We start from the raw sequence: 22,244 nt of genomic DNA on the forward strand, positions 1-22,244 counted from the left end.
GTGATAAAAATCGACAGCGAGATGCACGCCAGGGACTTCATTAACATAAAATGACTAAATGAGCTTGCATTTTTCTCGTTTTTATTTGTTTTTCGCGCTGTGTGTTGCGGTCGTTTGCTTTCCCAAAAGGATGCTGCCCTTTGTCAGCGTGGGTTCATTTTTAATCTCTCTACATTTGTCATTCGCAAACATCTCTCTTGTGTATAGCAGTAAAAGTGCGTGAGTATGTATGTGCGTTTGTGTGGGCTTTTTTAAATTGTCAAACTTACCTTGCCGCGGTCGATGCTCTTGATCATATCCAAGTCCGTTGTGTCCGATATACCGCCGTGCACAATCAATACCCGATTGTTAACGATGGTGCCCAGCGGCAGCCAGCGATAGACTTCTTCAATCATTATCATTAATTTATCGGCATTGCGCTGTGCGGAAAGTAAAAAATAGTATAAAAAAATCATGAAAAAATAAACACACAGGCAAAACAACGAAAATAGTAAGTTAAGACTTCGGAATATATTTGTATATTTTCTACTAAATACTTACACGATACTTCTGCTGCACCTCGCGTATGAAACCGTAACGTGCATTCATCACAGAGTCTTCGTGATTGCCGCGATTCAAATGCACGGCACCGGGAAAGGCCAGAAAGCAGGCTAGTAGCAGCAGAAAGACCTCAAGACCCTTTTTGCCGCGATCCACGAAATCGCCATTAAAGACATAGGGGTTTTCGACTGAAGGAAGACCATTCTGGTGGTTGGGATTATAAATATGAAAAAAAATGATAAAAATTAGTAATTTAAAAAGATTTCAAATTTAAAAAATAAATAGTGTAGATATAGTTTCGACACAATTGTTTCCTATATATTTTATTCCAATATCGTGCTATTATATATACTATTAATCAAATCGATATGTAAAGAACTTTTCTTCTTTATAATTTCAATATTCTCACTCACCTTATAGAAAATAACCAACAGATCATCCAGTTTACCATGCAAATCACCGATGACTGTCACCTGCTTGGATATTGCCGTTGATGCTTGGTTGAGATTTGGAAGTCGTTTTAATTTAAATGCAGCCTCTTTTAGGATACCACCCACATATTTGGCAAGTAGGCGATCAGACTATGAGGAGGAGGAGTGAAAGTGGTATATAAGTAATAAAATGTAATATAATTGAGAAAAATGATGTTAACATACATATGCCCCATTATACCTATAATTATTTTCTCTACAAAATATTTTCCTCAGCGCAAGTTTCATATACGAGCATATTTCGGTCGAAAGAACAAAGGCTAAAGTAGATTAAACTTTAAATCTTTAAAAAACTTGCGGTTATTGATCCTAATTTCATCATCTTCTATCTCGAAAAAATGTTGAATGAAGAACTGCGTAAAACGCATTTTTTTACGAAAAAAAACGCTTCGATATAAGAAATGTGGTTTGATGACTATTAACCACACACGGAACTAACGTTAAACGAAAAAACTAGGCGTTATGAGCGCTGAAGACGTTGAGCGTCTACTTCGTTAACTTTGTATGACGGTACAATGAAGTTGATGAAAATATATGACACTCTTAAAGAGTATGGAACATGTTGAACATGTATGGTTTGTGAAATTTTGGATATATGAAAGCTCTGAGCATAATGGAACCTGCGAACTTACAATGCAGACAATTCGCCGTTTCTTAGATAAATTAAAAACATGATGTAATCGCTTTGAATTGCTTTTGGATCAACTATGTTCACAGAATCTCACATCCAGCGGACTTCTACTGTTCTCAAACTTCATTAAACTGCTCTACGATCTGAGGTACGGTGAGATCGATGCCTATTTTGACGAAAATATGCTTTTTACCGCAAAAATTAAATCGAAACCTTGAAAGACCGCCTCACTAGAAATGATATGAATTAATACGAGTAAAAAACTTAGTTTTGATTTAAAAAAAATACTATATTTTTCTTTAAAACGATCCAAATTTTGCAGCCACTTTTTACTTTAGATTAAACTTCTAACAATCACAGTTTTACATATAAAAGAGATCATATTTTTCAATTAAAAACAGACACGAAGTTTTCTAATCTCTTACAAATACTCAAGACTCTCTTTAAGTTAAACAAGACGAGAGAGTGAGAGTGCTCTACATTCCTCCTATAAGTTGACTATACATTTCCACTGGAGGGTTTTTAACATCAAAATACTGTTACCAAATTGATTCCAAATGACTGTTCAGTCTTTAAGAAATAATCCGGATTCAATATCTATAAAATCCCCTAAGGCAAAAAACAGAAGATATCATTGTTTCCTCAAAACCGATCTTATTTCTCGGACCTGCAAGTATGTTAAAGAAAACCTATTTACACAGCACAGCATTTTTCATAGTCATTGCAGTATCAGTTATATTGTGATTTGTGGTTTCTGGTATCTTAAGATGCTCTAACTAAGCGTAGCCTCTTTAAAATAATATTTTCAATAATCAAAACAATTTTAGCACTCACCTTTTTCTTGCGAAACACATCAATCAACGTCACAACATCCTTCTTGATTAAGGGAAATTTCAAATGCGGTCCATCGTAATTTTTATCGGAACGATATTCGCCATCCTCGTTGAAATCTGACTCATCGAAATAAACATCTGAAGCTGTAGTTGGTGTGACATTTAATTGGACACAAGCAATTCGCAAGCGATACACACACACATACATGGTACAGGGAGCGTAGTTCGGGGGAAATGAAACGGATACAGATATATATATGTATATATGAGAGAGATATATGAGAGATTAGCATTACAAGAAATGGTAACTTTAGGAGCATAAACTACAATCTATTTGTATTTACATTAAATCTACTTAAGATATGATAAGGAACATAAAGGGATTATGAAATTAGCACAGCCAACACATGTATATATTAGGTAGTTATTAGTCGGGATTATAATCTTAAGTAGTATATATGAACTTGTTATACATCTACATGTCAGTAAGATTTCCGCAACACGCTTATGGCTGTAGATAAGCGCATTACAATTAATTTAATTTGAAATCACCTTATACACAAACACACTCACAACAATTGGTGCATAAATACACGTGTATGCTTAAGGATTATGTGTATAATTGCAAACTAATAGCTTACATAAGAATTAACTTAAATTTAAGTAATTAAGTATATATATATGTATATGGATTAACATTATTCTGTTTTGTAACAATTACCTAATGAGATCTCGGAGTCCCGTTGCATTGACGGACGTTGGGCAGCAGCAGCTTCGGGAATGTGTGTAAGCAGTGCATTGAAGAAGTTATATAACTGTAAATAAGTAATTTAAGAAAATATAATTATTTATTTTTTTTAAATTTAAATATTAAATACAGACTTGAGCAATTTCATTTATGGCTGGAGAAATAAATTTTGCTTAAACATGCAGTTTTATACCCTGAAAAGGGTAAACTAACGTTGCCACGATGCTTGTAACACCCTAAAGAAAATGGAAAAGAGACCCTATAAAGTATATACTTGTATGTAAATGATCAGTGTGACGAGCTAAGTCGGCTTACTATTACTTACTTGTACTTCTGACTGTCCGTCTGTCTGTGAATATATGCGAAACAGTCCCTCAACTTTTGAAACATCGAACAGAAAGCAAACGATAAAAAAAAGTTTGAGCTATAAGCCGAGACTAAAATCCCCTCACTCTATTATATCCTCTCTGAACTACCTTGTGCTTTTGATGCAGTTCATTAATACGAAAACTTTTATCTGTGCAACATCCGAAACATCATCAAGAAACCCATGATCATGATATGTCTCGTTTATTTATTGCTCGATTTCAAGGATTTGATATAACGTTGGATATATAATTATATAATTTTGTATTTCTATATATCGAAAATGTTTATAACACTTTGGCAAATGTGTCTTTGAAAGTAGTAACAGTATTTGTGACACAGTCTAGTATACGATATAAGGAATTACGTAAGGCTCGATAGTTGAAACCATGAGTTAATCTACTCTATATACGCCTAAAGAGACTCCACCAAAAAAATTACCGGAAATCAGCTTGCAATATTTTTGAAAAAATATCTTTAAGTTATTTATGAGAACCTAACTTCAAACTTTTGGGTTTGCATGTAGCTAATTTCAGTTATTGAATAAAATAAAACAATATTATATAATATTGCAGGTCAAGGCCAATATTGACCAAACCGTTAGTTACTGCTGACTCAAGTGACATTGGAACTATTTTTTTTGTTTTTGTTTTGAGTGATAATGATACATAAATAAACTGGCATTTTGCAAGTAAACCTAGCAGACAAACTTGCAATTTTCTGACGGAATTAGCTCAATAAAAAGTAAAGCATATTTAATTTCATACTTTTTATCGCAATATCTAAAATGCACGCGAGGCTTACTTGTTTGAGAGGTAATAATTACATACATAGGTATATGCATGTACACAGATACACACAAATGAATTTATTTGTACAAGCGTGGTGTCCTGCAGTTTTTGGTGGTCAGTAAATAAATTGCCGGTTCGTGATTTCACTATTTTTGTGACAGCAATTTTCTTTCGTAAATCATGGACGAAAACAAGCGCTACGAATCACAGCACATCAAGCCGTCACACATACTTTTATATATTATATATTAGGGTGTTTGTTAGTTCCCAAGTTGATGTTTTCCTTTGCGAATGACTCCTGACTTTCAGTTTTTGCTCCAAAAACAAAGGCTTTATTTTCATTTTAAGCCGTGCCTAAAACGTTTAACTTTTCTCATGTATTTTACATGAATTTTTTGATATTCTTTTTTTTTTGGAAAAGTGACCTTTATTATAAAAATTTCCCCGCAACAAAAAAGGTCTTCATAATTTTTTTCATGAAAACATTCCTTCAAAAGTTATATGCCGTTAAAGTTATACATGAAATACATTAGTATTCATACAAGTGATTTATACATTCTATGTTGCTCATACGACATGGCGTACTCTATGGCTACAATAAATTTGATGCATAACTTTAACTGCGTATAACTTTTAAAGGTATGTTTTTCGGAAAATAGTCAGCAAAATCTATTGTGTAGAGCAGAATTTTCTTTATCAGAATAATTCTTTTACAAAGTTGTAGATTTATTTGCTTTAGAGATAAAAAAAATTATTGCAAAATATGAAAAAATCACATGTTAAATATATGGAAAGTAAAATGACTTATGCACGGTTTAAATTAGAAATAGAGGGCTTGTTTATGTTATATACTTTTTTTTAGAGCAAAAGTGGAAACTTCATGGAGCGTTTGCAAAAAAAATAAATCAACTTAGGATATAACGGACACCCTAATATATAGTACATATAAACACATTCACACGATATCACATATTAAAACTAAATTGAATATTTGAAACACGAAATTAAATTAGAAATGAACGGTCGACGAAAATAAAGAGGGCGTACAACAAAAACAAAGTAAGCAGCATTATGACCACTTAGCCACAGTCGAAAGCGGCAATGGCAGTGTTAGGGTGGACGCGCGCTTTGTGTATAACCAGCAAAAGTGATGACGAAAAGAAAATTGAGAGCAAAAAAAAAAGTAATATTATATTAACTAACTAAAGGAAAAATAAAAGTAAATGCACACAGCGTAGACGGAGTGAAATCGTCCCTTCTGATTCTAGAAGGTTAGCGCCGGACTTGAGGGACTGCAATTAAATACAGTGCTGCAGCGACGACCACATTTAATTATGTACTGTTTGTTGGCACTGCGGACACTCCCCACATCCATGCAATAAGCGCGCACTCATTTAGCACTGCACTACAACAACAACTACAGACCACTAACACTGCGTTGTGTTATTGTTGTGGTGCGCTGTGCTTCACTAACCAGCTGTAATATGCAATTGTTTATGGCGTGGTTACTGAAGCTGCATTTTGCGCTCGTCCTCATTCTGAGTATGCGCGTAATTTTTAATAATATGTAAAGCACTCTTTATAATTTTTTGTGCTTTTTGATGGCAGCGCAGACAATACGAAGGTCAAGTGTGGTGTGATGAGCTGCTGCAAGCGTAAATAGTAAGTGAGAAAATGGCCAGAGTAGACTAAATGAAATATGCAATGAAATTAAAGAAGTGAATAATTCCCAAAGCAGTTCTGTCTTTGAATTGCTCGGTTGTTGTGGAACAGTGGTGATTACAAAAACAAAGTGTTGCATCAAAAAAATGGATGTGTTTTAAAAATAATGGTTGACAACGCAAGTATATAATGAATAAAGAAAAGTAATGAATTAGTTTAAAAGCAAGAGAAAAATGTTAACTGCGGCTGCACCGAAGCTATAGTAATCTTCACTGAAGCATTGTTTATAGCATAAAAGAGTATAAAAAGATATTTATCTTGATTTTGATAGGGCAGTTTGTATGGCAGCTATATGCTATAAAGGTCCGATTTCAACAATATGTTCAAGGATTGTCGTGCTGGCCTGCACAATAATTCATATCAAATTCCCTGTGGATATTTTGTCGAATAGAAGAGTTTTCAATATAAGAACTTTATTTGGTTCGATCAGTTGGTATGTCAGCTATATGCTATAGTGGTCCAATATCGGCGTTTCCGACAAATGAGCAGCTTTTTGGGCGAAAAGAACGTGTGCAAAATTTCAAATCAATAATACAAAAACTAAGGAACTGGTTTGCGTATATGTAGACCGTCGGACGGACAGATGGATAGACAGGCGGATATGGCTAAATTGTTTCAGCATCACGATGATCAATTATACATTAACCATATACTCGGAAACTCAGCGTTTTCTTCTGGGAGTTACAAATTCAATAATGTTCAAGATATAGAAAAAATATTTTTTTTTTCAAAAATTGGAAAAATGTTTTTTTTAGTTTCAATTTGAGTTTTTAGCAGAGAAATTGTAAAGCAGTTAGAATCAAGAGAAATTAACTTAAAAAAAATAAAATTTAATTCAATTCAAACTAAAGAAGTTATTAATATTGTTTTCTACATTACTTAGGTATATGGCAGCTTGGGTAGGTATTAATGCGATTTTATTCATTTTAGGCACAAGCAGACAATATTATCAGAAAAAGACGCTCACCGAACTTCTTTACGATATATCATGTAGTGACTGATACATACATACGCTATAAAGTCAAGCAGAAGCTGAAAGATCTTTATATTAGGAATATGAAGGCTAGGGAAAATATGGTCCTGATTTTACTAATTTTTTGACAGGGCACATCATTAACAGAAAAATATTTACTCCTTATTTATTATATTTTTATAATGCATCTCACATATTGATCGATATTTTCGGTAAAATGTCAGTCATAAGGACTGTGGTCCACATATTCGGTATCCTAGCGGAGTGAGCGGCTATGATCTCACTTCGACCATTGTTGGACGTAAGATGTCATGCCCTAAATAAGCAATTAGTGTAAAGTTTTATTTCGATTACGTCATTGGTGCCCGATTTAAATGCTGCAAAGTGAAAGGATCGGATGGAATTTAAAAAGGTGATGTATGAAAAGTAGTTATGTTTGTAGTCTATTTTCAAAAATGTTTACAAAGTAACATGTGCAGCAAACTGGGTTGAAATTCGCCGAGTGCTTCTTGCGACTTGGGAATTTGACAAAAGTTAAGCGCTGCCACGACCATTGTTCAATTTAACACCGATCCGTGATAAAACCTTCGTGTAATTTAATGATTCTGGTATATTGCTTTAGTGAGTTATCGCACTTTTAGTAGTTTTCAACATATCCGTTATATGTGGGCGTGATTATTATCCGACTTCATCCTTGTTCACGCTGTCTGAGGAGATGGCAGAAGGACTTGTGCTCAGCTAATTTGTATGGTATAATTGTAGTGGCTTATGAAATATTTACATAAAATCTTTTAAATGGCAGATGTCTCTTCCGACTGCATTTATATAAAGTCGCGTGCACAAAGTAATAAAATAATATTTTCTAAAGTATACAATAAACAACAACATTGGGAAATAATAGCATTGCATGCAAAACTATAAAACAGTGATAATTTACGCCGCATACTTCAAAGTTGTACATACACACATATATATAAGAACACATTGGTATATGTAGTATGTAAAAGCTAAGGGTCAGCTAAGCTGTCCTTGCAACAAATTGGTTTATGATTTATAGTTTGTAACTGCTGACACGCTGGTGTAGATATAATTGATCACGGAATTGCATGATAAATGGTTTAATGAAGCGACTGATATTTTCGATATATATATTTAATAAAAAAAAATTAATATAAAAGGCGGTATATTTTTAACTTGCTGCAGGGCTAAGTTTTTAATTTTAAGAGTCACACCGTTAAACCATGTTTTAGTCATGCTAAATGTGTGACTTGCTGTGAAATTTGAGAGAACTTCGCTGTTAGATTCGTCAAAATATATGTTCGAGGAAAGTTCTCTTCCATATAAGCACATAAAAAAGAAACTAATATTTAAGTTCAATTCTGAGTATATTAACGCAAAAGAATATCATTGTATATCCATAAGATACGCGCAAATTTAAGCGCCGTGCTAGCAAGAAGCAAGTGAAAGTAATTACCTCGAAACACTTACATTCGGCATGAGAGAGCAAAATGCTCGCCTTGCTAAGAAAACGCTCTTTATATAAGACAAAAAATGCAAACCGCGTAAGTAAATTGTTAAACACCAACAATTAGTAGAAACCAGAGAAAAAGGTGAATGAATGGAAGACGACAGAAAAAGTAAACATGCTGGCGATTCTCCTTTTACGTAAGCAGACACAACAAATGTACATACATACATAAATATACATATATATGTATTTGGTTGAATTTAAAAAACATTGCAAAGCCTTTGCTGCTTATTCTGCGGTTTTTTTAGCGTTCATCGCCCGTTTATTTTCGAACATATTTGCGGTGTTGCAGCTAAATTTATTTTATTGACTTTTGAAACAATAAAAGTGCTATAGGTATATTTTTACGCGAATTTGAGTGTTCCGCATTTTTTGAGGATGCTTTTAAATAGATATGCACTTTATAAATTAATTTTGATTGTCAATTGGGCCAAGTACGGTTAGGAAAAATTTACTTGTATCTAAAATGTCAACAAGATGAAATTTCCCACGATACAATTTGTTTTCACTTTTTTGAAGAAAATATGGGAGTTAACGTAAAATGTTGATACCGATATTAAAAAAATAGCTAAATATTGTTGAGAGCCAGAATAAATAAAAAATTGCTGAAGAAAAAACAAAAAAAAAAAAAACATCTTCAATTCGGTTGTACCGAAGCTATAATAGAAAAGATTATTTAAAAAAAAGTTAATTTTGATCGGTCGGTTTGTATGGCAGCCATATACTAGTATAGTAATCTGATCTTAACAATTTCTTCGCAGATTACACAATTGCTTTAAGAAACAGCTTATGTCAAATTTCATGAAGATATCTCCACAAATGAAAAAGCTTTCCGTACAGGCACTTGATTCGGATCATTTAGTTTGTATGGCAGTTATATGCTATAGTGGTCCGATATGATAAATAAGCAGCTTCTTGGAGAGAAAAGGATGTGTACAAAATTTCGGACCGATATGAGGGACTAGTTAGCATATACCATATACAGGCAGACGGACATCGCTAAATCAACTCAGCTCGTAAAGATCGAAATAGTTCATTTGTTGTATTAGAATTTGTCATTCGATCGCGATTTAGTATATATATTTTTCAGAACTTTCCTAAAATGAATTTTTTAATTTTTCAAGCAGACTTTTATTAGGCTTTACGTTAACTAAAATATCTAATTAGAGCTCTAACTTCGCTTTCTTTTCCTCATTTTTTAATATTTTATTTTGAACTTACCTCCACTTGATCATTTTCACCCGCATATTCTAGATTTGTAAATATAGTCCATGTATAGCGACGACGCACCTCCATACGCGCTCTGTATCTTCGATACCATCGTTGGATTAGCAAAGCTGCTCGTAAGGCTATAATTGAGAAAAAAAAAATAATGCATATAATAAGCAATTGGTGATCAAAGCTTATAGACTGTTTTTTTTTTTATATAATAATAATAATAAATTTCGTTTCAAGCTCACACAATTTTTAGATCTGAAAATTTTAAGCAGCGGTGCTGATTTATGCATTAAGTAAGGATAGAAAATCTCTTGTCCCCAGATAAATAAACTTCCTTATAGAAATCAACGGCAAATTTTATGTTTTACAAACAGTTCTAAACTATTCGTTTAATCCCAAATAAAAGAACGGTCTCTAAGTCTTCAGGATTGCAGATGGGTTGTAAAAATTGGGCGCATATAAAGAAGTACTCTCATTGTATTTAGAACACAAGTCGGCATAGATTCTCTACGGTTGGAGAATTAGTGCAATTGACTACGCTCGTCATGCCCATCATTTATAGATTGTTTTATAGAGTTTCCTTTTGGGTGTTAAAAACTTACATCCTGTTCAGGGTATAATTACTTCAGATACTACAAGTATACTGTGTACAAAAAGTATTGCACAGTAAGCAAAAATAGTCCACTACGCACAAAAAAAGTAAAAATAAACAAGTCGCTGAAAATTGTGCATGACTAAAGTGTCAACGAAATTTCGAAATAATAAATTTAGCTTTCACGAAAGTTCAACTTTGCTGCAAATAGAAAATGTTTGTAATTGAAAAGTACACCAACTCAATATTCGCAGCTAACATAAATAACGCAGGTTGACAGCACACTTTGCGAGGAGAAGTTGAATATTTAAAAGAAAAAACGGCAAAAATAATCAAACAAAGCTTTTGACAACACAAAACAGCGCTAGAAAACGCTACCAAAACAGCGTCCACAGCATTAACATATTTATAGAAAAATTGCTGTGTCAAGCGTATGTATGTACACTCTCACCCGCACTTCAACGTCAGCGTCGACAGTGCACAAATCACTCACTTGCTCAACGTGCAACAACAATACTTATTTGCGAACTTTAGTGCTTAGAAAAGCGCAAACTAAGCGTGATTAGCAAACTTCTTGCAGTATAAGCCACGCGGTTGCATCAACTCCAACGTCTCCTACGTAGCATGCTTGCCATTAATTTTATATGTTGCAAGTACAGCGACAAGGATAATTGAAATTTGAGCACAGCACAGACAGTACAACAGTTGCAACCATGTTGCCAGTCAGCTCATCAAGCAGTTGGCGAATTGGTAGGACCCTTCACTATTACTATATATTATATTACTATACTATGCGTGCGTATTTTATGGCATGCTTGCACATTATTGTAGTTGCACCGCCGGAGGAGTGCCATCACTAACGCGTCGTACTGTCTCGAACATTAGTTATAAAATTAATTATAGATAAATTTCTTTTATAGCACGATACCAATTATATTACAATCAGCTGTCCAATAACGGGTGCGGTGGTGTGCGTAATTGAATTGTTGTATAAAATTTGAGTGGCATTTCTTGTTTTCGTATATCCCTAAGTGGAAACTGGTTTCCCCTTTAATAATAGCTTTCAGTGAGCAGCTTGTTTTTGTTACAAATTGTATTAGAAAAGTAATTTTGAAATTTTTGATGGCATTTGTGGAGCTTTAATAGTTGGCTGACTGAAGCAGTTATTGATATATTAAGTACTAGCCAAGCTTGCTTGAGTGTAAATGCCTTAAAGCTGTAAAATAGTAAACATAAAATAAATAGGAACAAGCGAGGTGAGAATGCCTTGATGCCGCCTTTGAGTGCAGACATGCCTGAAAGTAATAGTGTAGGCGGATATTTGTCTCTTTTAAAGGTCTTCTTCATCGGCTAGAGTTTTTCTCAGCGCATAGAGTATCTAGCTAGGTTGGACAACAAGACTTATAGCATTGTAAACTGCTTAAGGCTGCTGGTAAGTGGAGTTTTTGGACTTAATAAGCGCTTGATATTTATCAATAATCGATATTTATCGATAATCGATTTTCTATTTATATGATTTATATTTATCGATATATTAAAGTAAAGTATGAGGCAATGCTTACGGCCAACCGACTAATGATTTTAGGTTATTGGAGCCAGACTCGGCGTTAGGGCATGGTTTCATAATCGACTTTGTTAACGAACTCAGACTAAATTGATAATGTGACCGAAAAAAATGAATCCATGAGAAATTAAATAAAAATGAAATAATAGTTCTATGATCGACAGTTCCAACGGCGAAGTTTACATATTTCCCCACGGATCAAAGGATGAAATGGGAACAGAAGTGGACTTCTTCTGTAGTAATCCATACGCAGAAGGTAACTTGAAGCTAAATGACTACAATTCAGTCTTTTAGGCCGAAATTGTTGGTTTCTGTTTTAAACAGCAAGTCCATAAACCTTCTAGTGGGCAGTCAAGCGCCTATGCTAAGTCTCACTGCGTTACGTTTAGCAAGCATGCCATCTACTTCTATGCAAAAGGGTACTTAGTATTTGAGGGGCCATCACAGGCACTTGTCCTTAAGATCCCAACTTCAGAAATTGGGAAAAGTTGATTCGGCGGAGTGCCAAACGTGCGCGGAGGACGATAAGACGCTGTAACATTATCTTTGCGAATCTCAATACTTTAATCGGATAAGACTGTTAATATTCCACGGCTCCCAGTGCTCCAATTTAAGAAACATTGCACAGCTTGTTATTTTAAGCACTGAGAGACTTATTATTAAATAAAATGAGTTAAAACAATCCAATTAATTTCAGTGCGAAAAAGAGATTTTCCTTTAGAATTTCAAAAATATGCTATTTTTTCTCAGAATATTAACATACTTGCGGCTGCATCTCGGGGTTTCGGTTTCGAAGACAAACAACCCATTACATTGATTCTGATCTTAAGTTTTGGGAGCAGCTTGCATTGGTTATCCATGTATGTAACGGAATTAGCGCACGCAGATGCCACAGAAATGCAGCAATAGCTGGAGCACGCTGGCTAAATAAACTGCCAGCAAATGTGAATATAGAAATAATAGTATGAGTATAGCAGCAACTCGCAGGAAATCACAATAAGCACAATGACATATGCATGTATTTATGATTTTTCAAAAATTTCTTCAAAATTAATTTTATGAAATATATAATTGTAAAACGAGCGCACAAATTTGTTTAGATATGGATTAATTTATGTTCATGAGTTTTAAATGCACAACTTTAGTATTTTTTCGAAACCCGGCGGTACTGTTAAATACATAAAAGCGCACACTTCACTGATTTTGGGTGGATTAAAATATATTTGATTATTATTCTGATTTTCGTTTTTGCTTAATTTTAATATATATTTTGCTATTTATACTCAAATATTAATAATCACACTGCGTAGTTTCGAAAAATTCGCCACGAATGCACAAATAGTTTTTGCTAAAAATTCTTTCATATCTCTTTGTAATATAAATATTTAGAAATATAAAAAAATTCAATTGTATATGTCAATTGCATGCACATAAAAATTGAAAAAAACAAAAATTTCTTTACTTTTTTTATTCATATATTTATTTTTTTTACATTCTCTGTTATTGTAAAAGTTTGTCAACAATTTCTTTTACTTTCACTTTTGTTTTGGAAAACAAGAATTTACAAACAATCGAATTTCTTGTTTATTTTCTTTGACTCGCTCGGTTTATCTATGCTTTTTTGATTTCTACTGAATGCTTATCTTGCAAAATTAATTATTATTTTCACTTGGCGTAGAAGTGCAACTTAGCGTTCGAAATTACCGCACTTAAGTCGTTGAAAAGCGCCATTCAACTGTTCAATTCGTGATAGTTGTTTTGTTTAACAAGTGTTTATTTGCCTTTTAACAATGCCATACTGAAAAATGTTGTCATGCCGAACAGTGTTGTAAAACGTTCGTAAGTATGCTATACGCATACATAGATCATCAGCGTTAATAGTTTCCCACCCACAAGCCGTTGGCTGCAAATGTGTTGGTGTGCATTTGTAATAATATTGGTTGTTGCTGTTCGACTTTTGAATAGTCGGAGCGTCATTGTCTATGCAAAGTACAACAATAAATGTAAGAGCAACAATGAAAAGTTAAAGACCCTTTTTGGAGATAAGTAATGACTACGCTAAACATACTAACAGCCCTTTCCTGATACTAGGGTATCTGTTATACGGGATTTTCAAAGCAAAAAGCCTACGAAAATTTTTTCCACGGAACTCATTAGCGCCTTCGTTTAAAAATAGGACTAATTGAGGATAACGCAAAACAGTATCGGTCTTATATAGCCTTAAGTCTACACTCAAAAGTAATTATAGAGTACAGATTTTGCCAAAAACTGGATATTTTATCTGATTTCGATGCTTGGTATGTATGTATATTTCGGGTGAACATTTTTTAATGTCGATAATTATGGTGGAATTATGTTGTGTTGATTTGAGTTGAGTTGAGTTGCGTTGAGGTGAATTGAGTTGAGTTTAGTTGAGTTAAGTTGTGTTGAGTTGAGTTTCGTCAACTCTCCACCGTCTAATGAGAAGTCTTTTAAGCTATAATATATTTTCACTTTTGAATACTCTATCATTATTTTGTTATTATTTTTGGGAAAACTTCTTAAATAAAGTCCGTCGGATCCTCGACATTGTTATGGTTGTTATTTATTTGCAAATATATAGCTTTTTTGAAGTTATCTTTAATAATTAACCTTTGAGAATTTTCTGGTATAGTTGAGCCATTAGAAAAGGTGGATAGCTGTTAATATTAAAGCCAAGTACAATATAAGGTTGCAAGATCCTACGTTATTGCAGGATTTGTTAAAATAGCCGATATCTAACCACACTTTGACGCATATAGCTGTCATAAAAACTGGCCGATAAAAATCAAGACATAGATCTTTTTACACACTTTTATGCTATAGAAAATGCAGTTGTAAGGTTACTATAGCTTATACGAACCTAGTTTTGAATATTTAAACCAAATTTTTAATAACAAATATTTAGCTCTTCAAAAAAACATTTCGCCATAATTTCATAAAATTATAAAAATTCTCAACAAAATATGAATTTTTTCAAGCATTTCTTCCAGCATTATTAACCTCCTTACACTTGCAACCGCACACATTTATAATATATAGTAAGCATAATGAATGTGGGCGTCTAAGCGCCTTAGTGCCTCCTCTCGGAAGTTACACTAATTTATCCTACCTTCTCTACGCCCACAATTATCAACCCAGTACCTGCAATTGCTTCAACATTCATCAGCTGACAAGTTAAAAATTGCCCTTCATTTGTGGTTGCCATTCACTATGTGTGCAGGCGTGTTGCATACATACATATATTTAATGCATGGTGATGAGGCGTCTGAACTCTACACAACCTGGCAGTGACCTTCTTTCGTGCAATTTATTTCACTTCATTCGTTACATGTGCATGTATTTACTTATTTATAGCTATTCTGCCTCTTCTTTTGTCTGTGCATTTGCCTGTCCATTCTTCTATGCTGCCCCATTCTGTTAGGCTTTTTTACATGGAATACACACCACGCAACCCCTTTTGTATTTGTAATTCTTATAACAGCGATTTTTACCTAAGGAAGTGGGGGCGCCTGATACTCGCACACAATCGCCTGCAATGAGTACTTGTATTGCTGATACCTCCAAAAACGACTGTACTTCAACCAAACTAATAATATAATATTTTATTATGTTGGACAGTTAACAAATAGTGATGGAGTAGATTACGAATACAAAAATGCTTCATGGTTTATGAAGTTCTATACTCATAGTTGAATGAATGAGTTCTATACTCATAGAGTGTGAGAAAAAAATCTCTCAGTCTTCAGTATATCTTCTAGATTAGCTGGAGTCGCCACAAGGAGATAATTACTTAGTATACCATTTATTGTAACATTTCGATAATCATTTAAGACAGTTAATCACTGATTCTTAACTAGAGTTATCTTATGAATCTATATATTGTATAAGGAATGAAAAAGTTAACGTGATAAGTTAGATTTTAGGACGATTTACTGCAAGGCTGCAAAAACACATTAGTCACTTCAAAATAATACTTCAGATTATCAACTACACCACAATTCGTAATATGAATGTAACTAAGTATTAGAGCTTTATAGGTTATGTATTTTATAAGCGTTTATAAAACGTTCTTTCGTAACATATTAACTTTACAAATTGTTTCGCATACAAACAACCTAAAGTTCCTAAGTAAACTTAGCAAACTTAAAAGACAAGTAAACAGACTCAAATAAAATTCAATTGTCTACAAACCCGCTTAAAGTGGGTAAGCACAATTAAATTGAGATAGCAGAAAGACAAATAAAAGAAAGTTTTGTTGGCAATATTCAATGAGTAAATTGCATGTCATACCTGTTTATTTATTTTCAAAGTAACAATGGTAGCACCGAAGATGCCACCTATTCGCCACACTCACTCAATTTTATTTTATATACCACATACTCGTATAAATACCGCCTATCATAATAAACTAACATTCCTACGGCAAAGTAAACAACAGTAGAATTGGTAAGCGCAAAAACAATGTGGGGAAAGAAAAGGTGTAAGCCAAAAATGACTGAGCTAGTATCGCGTTTCCCGAACCACACGAGATTTTGACTCACCACAATATTGACATTTTTTTTTGTTGACGAAGCCATTAAGCCAAGAATAAGCCTCATCTGAAAAGCTGATTTTTCAATAAACGTGAATTTGCGTAATAATCTTGAACAATTTCCAATCGTTGTAGCAAAATGAAACGTGACATGACGAAATGGCAAATCTTACCAAACACACGAGCTGTCAAAATCACATCATCCCTATTGTGAGTCTTTTTGCAAGTATTCATAGTAAAATTTAACAGTCTTATATGAAGTATATAGATCATCAACTGTTTTCTAAATAATATATATTTAGTTTGATTTCGAATCTTCCCAATAAATGACCTTTCAAAAAAACAAAAATAATAATATATTTCTTAAATATTTATCGAAATATAAATGGTTAAAAAAAGAAGAAACGTTAACTTCGGTTGAACTATGGTACACTTCACAGGTGCAAGTTTTCTTACAAGCACTTGATTTCGATCGTTCAGTTTATATGACAGCTATATGCTATAATGTCGCAATATCGACGGAAAAATGAGCAGCTTCTTGGGGAGAAAATGACGTGTGCAAAATTTCATATCGATAACTCAAAAACTGAGGAACGAGTTAGCGAATATACAGACAAACGGACAAGATAAAATCGATTCAGCTCATCACTGGTCAAGTTATAATCAAAAATACGCGCAATGCCTTTTCCTAATAACCAGTATTTACGTACTCTCCACAAAGCTCTCACAACTTAAAAAAGCACCTACAACAATCGTCGTTATTACCCGCCGGCAAAGCTTTCTCAACGTTCATTAGTGCATGTAATTAGTGTGATTCTTATGTCCTGCAAGCCGACATATTATACAACCATTCGGGTACACTTGTACAATCACTTGTACATCACTTATGTTCAACCTATTTATTTAGCTTCCTTTCCCGCTGCTTTATTATGATTTATACAATGACAATGCGTAATATGTTAACCAACTGAACTTATGTTACACACATATACAATTTCAGTAAGTATGTATGCATAACTACAAGTATATTTGTTTACTCTCACTAACATTTGCCTACTTTGTTGTTAGTATAGTGTTGAATTGCGCCTAAGGTGCTGGAAGTATATGTAAATTTACTCGTATACAAAAGAAGTTAATTTCAGAGTTGAAATGAGCGAACGTGACTCGTTAATTGTAGGGCAATTACTGTTGTAAAGAGAGCCCAACGGTACTATTCTAATATCATTTGACCGGCCAGCTGTTGAATGAATGTGCTAATAATAAGTTGGAAATTGAAACCAATACACTGTGAGAAATTATTTTGTAATTATAGTGCAAAACGATTGGTTCGAGATATAAGATATAAGTCAAGTTTCCATCACCACTTAGACGAAAAAATTCTATTTAAAATTTTTTTAATTTTACTTTATAAACTATTCTCAATAAGCTTTAACCTTCTAGAATCCTTCACATAGCTAATAATAGTAAGGCGAGTACCACAAACAGCAATAGGAGCTATGTAACGGAATTGTCCGATAACACCAATTATATACAAACACCTAAGAAATGTTTCATAATGACTATGCTTTAGTTGAGTTTTGATATTTTTAGTTTAAAAATCGTGTAAGGTTCAAATAATTCACATTTGCACCTTTTGTAGTTTTTAACACTGCTCTTTCCTCAGCGTTAACCATATATTCCTCATAGATACTTGGTTTTCAAAACACAATAGAAAAACGAAGTCGAGTTCAATAGCAGAAGCTGGAAATGGTAACAAAATCAAATCTTATTGTGAATTTGTTTAAAATTTTATATCTCTTACAAATAAAGATATAAAAAATATGAAATTAATCTCTCCATTTCTCGCAATGCTCGTCCGCCCGCCTACAGCTGCCTAACATTAATGAAGCTATTCAACATATTGCGTTACTTAAGTAAATTTTCTCTGCTTGATTGGGCTTTTATGTTAGAATTTCGGACATTTGGCAGATCGCTTACAAACAACGTGAACTAAACTTAAGGCCTATTGAATTAGTAATTAAAATTGGCTTCAAATGTCAGCGAAATGGGGTCAAGAGCGGCGTGGAAAGCCGTAAATAACAACGCAACAGGAAAGACTATAGGCAATTAGACATTACAAGCCAAAGTAGCAGAGGGTTGAAGCATACCTTTAGGCGGCGAATAGCACTAGGGTATATTTGGGTGGGTAAATTTAATACGGAATCAATATTTAAGAAACAGGAAATAAGTAGCCAGTTTAAATTTTGTAAAATATTTTATAACTTGATTTTGGTGTGGCTCACTTTTTAATAAGCTACAGCCTGATGGAGCTTTAAAGCTGGGAAACATTTACTTGTTATGTCGTGAGACATGTTATTGTATATGCTTAATGATTTTATTGTTAGGTTATCCCATCTTATATTGTTTGAAGTTATATTATATAATATAATGTAATGCAAGTTAAACGCCGATATCGGACCTTTACGGCAACATGACGAGTTGAGTCGATTTACTCAAGTTGGTCTGTTTATACCTATATACGCGAATTAGTTTCGCAGTTTTTGAGATACCGTTCTGAACTCTTTTTGTCGAAACCGCCGATATCGGACCGTTATAGCATATAGCTGTTATACAAACTGTTGAACAAATCCTTCAGATCGGACCAGTATAGCATATAGCTGCCATACAAACTGAAAGATCAAAATCAAGTCATTGTATGGACATTTTTTTTGTTTGACGAGATATCTTCACAAAATTAAGCATGGATTATTTTCCAAGGCAACAATACAAGCTCAAAAAAAATTGTTTAGATCGGACCACTAAAGCATATATGGTGCCATACAAACTGAACGGTCGAAAGCAAGTTTTGTAAGGAATGGTTTTTATTTTTGAAGGGTATTATAGCTTCGATGCCACCGAAGTTAACGTTTTCCGTGTTTTTTTTTTTAAACATCCTTCACATAATTACCATGTACTTAGACAATGTCGTTTCTACTAAAAATATGCACTAGAGAATTGTAACAACAAAGGCAAACCACAGACACATTTAGCAAGATTGGGCAGTCGTAAAAAAGTACGACAAATTCGTTTATGGTCCAGACAAAAGCTGTTAAAAAATAATAACACACAAAAGCAAATCTCAAAACACATTGGGACACTTGGTCAAATTGAAAATAATGCACTTACATACATTCATAAATACACCTGTCTACGTTTGCTTAAATATTCAAGCACGAACATCCTTATTTAAATATTTAGAATGATTAGAAAGTCAAATATTTCAAGTGAGCTGAGAATAATTTTGAAAGTTTAATGTTAAAGCGCATAGGTGCGCTTCGCAGGTTGACGTATAATGTAAAAATAAAGTCTTCACACACTCAAATGCAAAATTTCTTAAGTAGATTCCAAAATAAATAATATTTACTTCGAAGTCTACAACAAGGCTGATATCGACTTATGTTACATATCAATTACGAAAACAACTCAGTTTTGTTCGTAACGTCTGCTTGTAGTAAACAGCAAAAAATTCTTTGTACAACAACAAAATAATAGCGGAAATAAAAAAATAAAGCGAAAAACTCCCTCAACTTCTGATTGATGTGTGATTGAGATGGAAAGCACGTCGCAAAATTACCAGCTGCCTTCACGCAAAACAAAAATACCTTTGCCAATGCGACAATGACCTTGATGAATTTTAGTGACGAGACGTACGAAGGCTTTACATGCACACTTACATAAATAAAGATAATATAGACATATATATACATATGTCTATATACACTAGGGTGGAGCGAAAAAAATAAAATTTACTTTAAAAATGATTGCGCCGCCTCTAGATGTAAAAAAATTTTTTTTTGTCCCAAAATTTTCTTGTTTATAATCTACAGATTTTACCCTCAGGTTAAGCAAAAAAAATTTTTTTTTTCCTTCACCCTAATATAAATATATGCATATATACATACATATATATGTACTAGGGTGTTCGCTTTTTGCTGAGCGTACATATAAGTGCTTTATTCTGTGTTGTTCATACGACATGGTGTACTGTATGTACATTTGATGTGTAACTTTAACAGCGTATAACTTTTAAAAGAGTATTTTTATAGAAAAAATTATTTCAAACTTTTTTGTAAAGCAGAAAATGATGCCCAAGAATGTCTCACTTTCAAAATTGTAGATTTACTTTCTTTGGAGATAAAAAATGTATTGCAAACGATCACATAATCTGATGTTAAATATGTGGGAAAAGTAAAATGAAAATAGTAATGTTAAAGCACACAAATAATAATAATAGAGCTTTATTTTTTGTTGAATACTTTTTTGTGACAAAAACTGAAACTTCGAGAAGCGTTTGCACAAACCACCTTGGCACACCCTAATAAACATAGATGTAGATTATATATACGTATTATATATACAAAGACTGGCAGACAGAAAAGCTGCTTAGAAAAGCAGACACCCAAATATGGAAAATAACACAAAAACAAACGAATAAATAATTTTATTAGCAAATTAGGATTTAAAGACAGCAGGTGAGATCAGGTTGCCAGACACAGCTACAATTTGTATATACAAGTATGTGCAGTTACCTATTTTCTGTGAAAAAATAAAATTTGAATTGCTAGGCTTAGTGTCATCACTTGATAAGCTTGTCTACTTAGCTGAAAAATATAGCAGCTACACACCCACTTAAGTACAACAACAGTTGAATACTTATACGTATGTGTTCGTGTTGCCACTTAATTTTGCACATATTTTGAAGCATGTGAAAATGTTAATTAAATTTTAAGTGCGCATTTCGCTCGAAAAATAGTTACGTCTCGTTTAAAATGCATACATATATGGGTGTGCGTGGGTGAACGCTCATTATCTTTATTAGAATATATCTATATATGTATATACACCATAGTATCCGCTAGCATGATATATGCATGTACGTATGCGAATTTGGCAATTACTTGTCGCTGAACTTTCGCATCTTGAAATGTCAGAAGTTATCTTAAGTTTGCGCATTGAAAGCCAAAAGTTGGCGCATTAAGTGTAGGGAATGCAGTCAATTACAGTTAAGTGCCTTAACTGTTTTTGGCAACACTGCCAACTCGTAACGGGATATTTACATTAAGTGACTAATATTTTCTGAAAGTTAAAGTCAACTAAAACGTGAAGGCGTGAAAACTTTATTAAAAGTAACAAGAGATAGTGTGTAAAGCGGTTATATCCACTTGCGAATTTCAAAAAATCGAAATTTTCTGCATAAATATATGAGCAAACGCATATAACCCATTAAGATAAAGCGCAAATTGCAGCATAAACTAGAGTTTAAGACATGGTATGCATGAGCACTTACGAAGTGTTCTTATTCTGATGTCTCAGAAACGCTCAGTGTTGTTTGATTTTAACATTTAGGTATACTTGTGCGATAATGAGGTTCAAACCAGGAGAACAGAGAAAGCACACAAACTCGAGTTAAAAATTTTTGCTGTCGAAACGGCTGCTAGCCGTTTCCAAAATTTTAAATAGTCAACGTTTTGAAGCGAAATAGTAGTGCAACTACATAAACCTAATATTTTTGTGCAAAAGCGAGTTAAAATATTGTATGATAAACTCTGTATGTAATATAATAGTATCGCTTAATGTTTCTTTCCAAAATTGAAAATAAACTCGTGTTTCGGGTAAAAATAATAATTAATATTATTAAATATGGCATCTACTTTCC

The 22,244-nt window shown here is 33.5% G+C and overlaps 1 protein-coding gene across 4 annotated transcripts in view; it reads right to left on the bottom strand.

The window, feature by feature from the left end:
• Window positions 1-22,244, bottom strand: part of rdgC (retinal degeneration C) — a 119,087-nt gene that overhangs the window by 23,866 nt on the left and 72,977 nt on the right. For 2 of the 4 annotated variants that reach the window (XM_036358084.2, XM_036358082.2), the window contains exons 3-8: window positions 9,845-9,972; window positions 3,217-3,310; window positions 2,497-2,639; window positions 954-1,121; window positions 541-744; window positions 270-419 (exon numbers count right to left, since the gene is read on the bottom strand). In XM_036358084.2, the coding sequence (XP_036213977.2) occupies window positions 270-419; window positions 541-744; window positions 954-1,121; window positions 2,497-2,639; window positions 3,217-3,310; window positions 9,845-9,972 (887 nt within the window). Of the gene's footprint in view, window positions 1-269; window positions 420-540; window positions 745-953; window positions 1,122-2,496; window positions 2,640-3,216; window positions 3,311-9,844; window positions 9,973-12,760; window positions 13,458-22,244 lie in introns of those variants that run through there. The other 2 variants (XM_036358086.2, XM_036358085.2) reach the window with 2 other exon arrangements.

Source organism: Bactrocera oleae, chromosome 6 (assembly GCF_042242935.1).
Source record: "Bactrocera oleae isolate idBacOlea1 chromosome 6, idBacOlea1, whole genome shotgun sequence".
Taxonomy (NCBI): domain Eukaryota; kingdom Metazoa; phylum Arthropoda; class Insecta; order Diptera; family Tephritidae; genus Bactrocera; species Bactrocera oleae.